Raw genomic sequence first — 7,098 nt, 5'->3', positions numbered from 1 at the left:
GGGGGTGTCTTTTTTCTTTTTTGGTGGTGGTGGAACAAATGCCTTTATAAATTCGCATATCACCATATAAAAGTAGCAGTGACATCATCACTGTGCTGTACATAGCCTGTGCACAGAGCAGAGTTGTGGGAAGGACTCAGCAGGCCCCACCCACTACAGGCTGTCTGCAGAGACCTACAGGAGGGGGCGGAGACAAGACCAGTCACTTTGCAAAAGGAAGGAAAGCAGCAGTGACCGGTCTGTATTAAAGGAAGCTCCAAGATTCACTCTGGATTACTGCACAGGTCTGGAAGAAATACCCAAAGCTCACCAAGATTCCAGTAAGAACACACATGCCTCTTGTGTCAATATTTACTAATCCCAGAGTTCAGCTCTCAGCAGCCCAGTGTTTGGGGCTCCTGGGATTTGCCAGGAAGATATCTAATGGCATGTGTACGAGCCCTTATGTACCTGCTTTTCCTTCCTCCTAGCAGTTTCCAAAGCTTAATAGAAGTGCTTCCTGCATGGCTCCTTGATTTCACTTGCTGTCTGAAGTCCTTTTTAAGTCTTGTGCCTCTGGGAATAGGTTGTAAGCAGAGCACTTTAGCAATTATGACCAGGGACATGTGGATACGGCCCAAACCCTGGCTTATTCTGTGTATATATACAGCTCAGATTTGTGTATACATAGCCTGTGCTTTTGCTGCGAGTAAGAGAGGAACTCCCCTTCTGGTGTTTATATGAATCTGTTTATATAACGTCTCACTTGTCGGTCTGACGCTCCCAACAGGGAAAGTGGAAAAGGGACACTCCATGTATAAAACGTGCTCCCAATTACCATGCAGCAGGAAGGCTTCAACTCTACAGACAGCCTTGCCTTGTGTCAGAGAGGTTTGCTGGCTGAGACGCAGAGTTCAAGGCTACATAAAAATTGGAGACGAGACGCACAGTAAAAAGTTGCCGCTGACGCACATCCTCTGTTGAACTACTGTCAATAGGAGTTAAAGTGGCACTCCAGACAAACACTTTTCCTATTAGGCCTCCTTCATGTCTGTGTGGTCAGTGCGTTACTGTGCGTTATGTTACATGCAGGGGCGGACCTACTACCGCGGCTAAGGGCCCTGGGCCCACGGCTAAGGGGTGTGATCTGGTCCCGGGCACCCCCTATTGGTCTGCGTCAAGTTTTCTAGAAACAGGCAGCATGAGAAGAGAGGGGAGAGCCGGGCAGGCAGGCCCTTGAGAAGCGGAGGAGAGCAGGTGACAAATGTTCAGGCTGTCAGTGGAGCGCTCCTGTGGAGATCGCTGTGCGGGGCTCTGAGACAGTGGCGGACCTAAGGACCAAAGGGCTCTGGTGCATCAACTTGCTCTCTTCATTTCTGTAGATTGCTCTCCACTGACAGCTCGGATCTTATTCTCAGAGTCTTAGAATTAGATCTGAGCTGTCATTGGAGAGCAATCTGGTGCGGTCGCTGCGGATCTGGGTGAGCATATCGTTGTTATTTTAGACCCCAGACCAAGATGAGCACTTCAACCTTGTAGTATAAGGGTAGCCCCACTGCAAGGGTTCATTTTAAAAAATCCTGGAGGTCCTCTTTACATTTTGTTGCCAACAATTCCATTAAAATTGGGAGGAGGATTTCCTACACTTGGAAAAGGCAATGAACTCTGTGTACATCCTGTGTACTGCTCCCTACCAGTGGAACATATCTTATCATGGTGGGGGGGTGGGGGGGGCGTGTCCTACAGAAAGAGGGACATTAGGTGACTCTTTTTTAAATGCTGTCCATGTCCTTATGGTGGTCCTCTTTTCTCACTTCCTGCAGGTCAGGAGTCCCCACTCCCCTGGCTAAATGCTTGTTACAGATCAGTGAGCTTGAAACTATAAAGAAGAACTCTGGGAAACATTAAAAATTTACCCTTGCAGAGGGGCTATCCCCGCAATGCAAGTGTTAAGTGCTTGTATTGTCTAGGACAATGGAGTAAATAAGATTTACTTACCTGATCCCCACTCCTGCCGGCTCCCTTCAGGCTGCTAGACCGGTCCCCGCAGCCTTTTCTCCCATGGGCTCTGGTGGTCTAAGGACCATAGACGTTTACATGTCTTATGCAGGTCCATTGATACCTGCACCTGCATTAGATGTGAGGATGTCAAGGGAGCTGGAGGGGAGTGGAGGAGAGATATGGGTGCCAACCACCAGGGCTGGATTTCCCACAAGGCCAACCGAGGCCCGGCCTTTGGGCAGCAGGGAGTAGAGGGGCAGCAGGGGTGTGAGATTCCTATCTCCCGATGCCCAGGACATGCAGTTCCGGGCGCTGGGCGGGTAGTTGTTTTCTATATTTAGCCCTACTTTTTGCAAGCAGGGCTAAATGTACAGCGGGGAAGCCGCCGCTTGTTCTGTACAAGTGACCCCAGTGATGTCCCCGAGATCACTTGTATGCTGCCTGCATACAGGGGGGTAGGGGGCCTTGAGGAATCCAGCATTGGGGCAGCAGAGAGAGTAAATCTGGCCCTGCCAACCGCAATGGGACCAAGGATCAGGTGATTTATTTGAGCCCCCTAGACAAAACAAGCACTTTTTTTTCCAGGAGTTCTTCTTTAAAAATTGGCAATTTTCCCATACTTCTAATTCAAAGGAAATGATCCCTTTAACTTTGAAAGATGGGAAGGGATATTGTAGAGGTTACAAGAAGGCATGCGATGTGCTCAGTCATGCTACAGAGCTGTTTGTGTACAATATATAATATATACCGCATGTTGTTTTTTTACTATGTTTTTAGTAGTTCTTTTGTATGAATCACGTTGTGGTTTCAGCACTCTCTGCCCTGTAATAACATACTGCAGTTGATGTTTATATAAACAGCTATACTGAAAGAAAAAGAGCTTTTAATGTAAATGTCACACAACATGTATAAATATACCGCTAATAGCAAAATAGCTGAAATTCCTCCAAGTTCACTGATTGCAACTGAATTACAACTTCTTTTGTTACAGTCATGCTGCATTTTTATGTGTACGATGCTCAGGAAATGATGTTCATTTTACACTTACGCTCCATTTAAAGGTACACTACAGTCACAAATGTAAAAAAAAAACAACAAAGAAACATTAGCGGGGGGAACATCCTACATTCTTTAAAGGAGAACTATGGGGTCAGTGTTTTTCCCCATAGTTCTCCTAAGGGTAACGGGAGGACACAAACTAGCGCCCTCCCGTTACCCTAAGCTCAGTATACCGCGAGCTACAGCTCGCAGTATACTGAGACACCGCAGCCGGAGCGGATCACGATTTAGATGACGGGATCCGCCCAGCTGCGTGAGTGACAGCTGGCTCTGCCTATCTAGAGGCAGAGCCAGCTGTACCCGCCCCCTCCCCCGTCCGTTCCGCCAGTCAGCGCTGGCAGATCGGAGAGGGGAATCCAGCCCCTCCCCCTGTCACGGCAGAGAGCCGTGACAGGATCGAGAAGTGAGCGAACCTGGTATGTGTTCGCTCACCTCCCGATCTACTGAGCCGACCTGAAAAGCACTTACCTCATAGTTCTCCTTTAATATAATGGTATAGCGCTACAAAACCTCCTACTAATGTGCATAAGGTGAATAAATAATTAATAAAATTATTAATAAACTGTGCAATAAAACATATAAATAGTAATAAATAATAAATACGTGATCAAAACAGTATATGGATGACCAAACAATTTGTTGAACAACAGTCCAATCCTTTATCGTGAAACAAGGCGTAAGGCTTTTTCCAGAGGAACAATTCTTCCAAATCCAATAAAGGTGAAGAAAGGAATGAACCAGTGTCAGAATAACTCAAAGCTCCACGAAATATAGTGCTCTCGGTGTATTTCAACACCTCCCCCCCAGTGATTGCGCACTCACCACAATCTCTGACTGCCAAATAGCAGTCTTCACAGCATTTAAGGAAATCAGGGAAAGCTCTCCGGCTCCTTCCTCCTCCAATCTTACTCCCTCCACAGCATTTACCTCTGATATTTGTTCAAAGTAAAAAGCAGATAGAAATCCTCATAGTGCAGCATTTAAAGTTTTATTAAAATGAAGCAATAAAAATGTCACTGTTCGGAAATACAGCAGCTGGCCGGCAAACAATCTAAGAAATCCATCTCCTCGGGATGAAAAGTGTGCCGTCAGCAAGACCCGACCTAACGCGTTTCGTCCTTCGACGTCTTCAGAGGATTGGACTGTTGTTCAACGAATTGTTTGGGCATCCATATACTGTTTTGATCACTTATTTACTATGTATTTCCATTTATTTGTGTTATTGCACAGTTTATTAATCATTTTATTAATTATTTATTCACCTTATGCACATTATTAGGAGGTTTTGTAGCGCTATACCATTATATTAAGGACTTAGTGAGGCTTTATAGCCTGTGTGTGGCGGCTCTAAACCTGAGATCCACCTTTGTTTGAGTTGCTTCCATTAGCGCAGATTTACCTATTATCGAACATCTTACTTTACCTGACCTTCTGCTTTTCATTCACCTGCAATTCACATGAATTCTTGCAGCAAGCTATGTTCTTCATTGACGTGTGAGCCGAGTGATCCACCGCTCAGGCATAGTCCTGAGCACCAGGCCTCCCTGTGTCCTTTACTTTTCTTGTTGCTGGTCATCTGGTTTTGTAGAAACACTAGCTTTCAAATTTCATCAGGGTACTACTGATCCTACTCATCACATGACTTCTTATCTTCTTTTCCCTGGAGGACTGATGATGCTGCGCCATTCCTTTGACATCATCCATTGGGATCTTACTATTTCCAACATTCTCCTTCCCATTCCAACCAAACCACAATGCCCCTTCCTGGATTGCCCAGCCATCCTTGCCATCATTGAGGAGGTCGCCTGATCCAACGGAAAAGCCAATCAAAAGACATGACTAAACCCATTGGCTAAGTCAGCTGAGGACATAGTTAGTATATTGAGTCCCTAAATATCCTTTGAAATGTGTCCATTGGAAAATGTTCTAATATTTTGCCTAAACTTGCTATAACAGCTGTATGTATAAAGTGGTACCTCGGTTCACGGAGGCTTCTGTTCGCGAACAATTCGGTTCTCAAACAATTCGGTTCGCGAACAGGAAGTTCGGCTAAATTTTGCCTCTGTTCGCGAACTCTGCTTCGGGTGACGAACACAATCGCAGCCATTTTCCCTGCTCTGACACATGGTAGATATTGCGGTGTGATCACAGTTTGATTCGGTTCACAACCAAATCGGTTTGCGACTGGAATCGCGGAACGAATTACGTTCGTGAACCGAGGTACCACTGTATATGCTATAACAGCTGTATGTGTGTATATATATATATATATATAAGATGTCAAAAAAGACAAAAAATGCAGTATTGCAGTGTGCAATGATACCTTTTTTATTGGACTAACAAAATATATAAAAGACAAGCTTTCGAGAGTGAACCTCTCTTCTTCAGGTCAGAAGCAATGCTAAGCAACATGACAGTTTGTCAGTTAAGACAGGAGAAAGCTGTTAGAGGAGGGGGGAGGGAGGAGGGAGGAGGGGTTCTGTAGATTCATAAAAAGTTCTGGTAGTGTGTCAGAAAACCAGAATCCACATTAAGTTTGTCCCCAATGGACTTTATTGGGAGCACGTGGAAATTTCATGTAACACATTCATACAGCACATTTCTTGCCTAGTACCTTACCTTTCAACCAAACATGATGCTCTAACAGTTGTGAACTCCAATGATTACATAAGTGCAGTGCCACAAATAAATTTGGCACAAATCACAATGAATCTAACAAGTATATGTAGAGGACATGCCTTCCAACTTTCCAGTCTATGCAGATGAAGATGCCGTTTAGGATGTCCTTCTACAGAAGAAATCAATAAATGCATAGCTAATGCTAGGCTTTCTGATAAGAAACATCAGCATTATCTCTACACTCCACTACAGTCACAAATGAATTTCCAGTCTTTCCAGATGAAGATAGTGTAAGTGTACACAATGCAATGCTTGCACTGGCCTGACCCTGTAATGAGAGCTTGAAAAGGAACGCAAAAAGGAAAGCAAAGTCACAAATAACAGGTTATATCTGCAATGTTGCTTGGTATATTAAACACAGCTAATATGTTCATATGTACAATTATCATTTGAAGTCTTTCGTTGATCTACTTACTTTTTGTGTGGAGTTAACCTGTGTAAGAAACATTACATTATCTACTGTGGCAACTATAATCTTTGTTATTTTCTGCAGGGCTCATCGCAATGACATGGAAAACATCTATCCATTCCTGTTCCTTGGTGCCGTCTACTCCTTGTTGGATCCCAACCTGAGCATCGCCAGAATTCACTTCCTCATTTTCTTCGTGGGTCGTCTAGTACACACAGTAGCTTATGTGTTTTCCTTAAAAGCCCCGACACGTTCACTGGCCTACAGCATTGCGCAGCTTCCCTGCTTCTCTATGGCTCTGCAGATTCTCTACTCGGTTTCTTCCTTTTGGTAAAGAAGGATCCAGTAATCGAATACACTAGGACCATGTGAACGGTGCCATATCCTTGCAATGGCTGGAATGTAGCTCAGTACTGCATCTCCAAAGACTGTGTACTACTATCAACATTAACAGTATTGACTGACATTTTATTTCCATAATAGTGTTCAAGGTTTCTGAAGAATATTGTATATAGTGCAGAACAATGATGAAGTGTTTTTAGAAGCTTTTATTTGTCCTGTTCCTTCAGTGGAGTGTGAGTAATCTTTTTTTCAGTGGTGCGCCATTTTGTTGGTGGGCTATCCACTTATAATTTCATGATACATATTTTTTATATCTGTCTATATTATACAGGGAAGGCCATATTTATGGATTCCCTTAGGGGCAGGTCTTGGTAAATTGAGTGTGCCTTGATTTGGATATGGACATGGTTGGGTGAATTGGCTTTATTATTTTTAATAGGTTTGATAGCAATATTGCTTAGGCTTAAAAAGAACCTGTGATTTTCCCATGCAGTGCAAAGCAACAGGTCCATTTCAATGCTCCCTCCGCAGCTAGTTATTCTTATCTCCTCCACTGCTCTGTTCACCATTGGGATAGGGTTACCACCTGTTCAGGATTCACCCGGACAGTCTGGGTTTTGAATGCTGTG

At 44.1% G+C, this 7,098-nt stretch overlaps 1 protein-coding gene across 1 annotated transcript in view; it reads left to right on the top strand.

Moving 5' to 3' along the window:
• Positions 1 to 6,519, top strand: part of PTGES (prostaglandin E synthase) — a 77,146-nt gene extending 70,627 nt beyond the window's left edge. Inside the window, exon 3 of the mRNA XM_018563519.1 lies at positions 6,212 to 6,519. Within this exon, the coding sequence (XP_018419021.1) occupies positions 6,212 to 6,461 (250 nt within the window). The 3' untranslated portion in view covers positions 6,462 to 6,519. The remainder of the gene's footprint in view (positions 1 to 6,211) is intronic.
• Positions 6,520 to 7,098: the final 579 nt, after the last annotated feature.

The sequence above is a fragment of the Nanorana parkeri genome, unplaced genomic scaffold (assembly GCF_000935625.1).
Source record: "Nanorana parkeri isolate BGI_ZX_2015 unplaced genomic scaffold, ASM93562v1 scaffold669, whole genome shotgun sequence".
Lineage (NCBI taxonomy): Eukaryota > Metazoa > Chordata > Amphibia > Anura > Dicroglossidae > Nanorana > Nanorana parkeri.
This window is presented reverse-complemented; position numbering and strand designations above follow the sequence as displayed.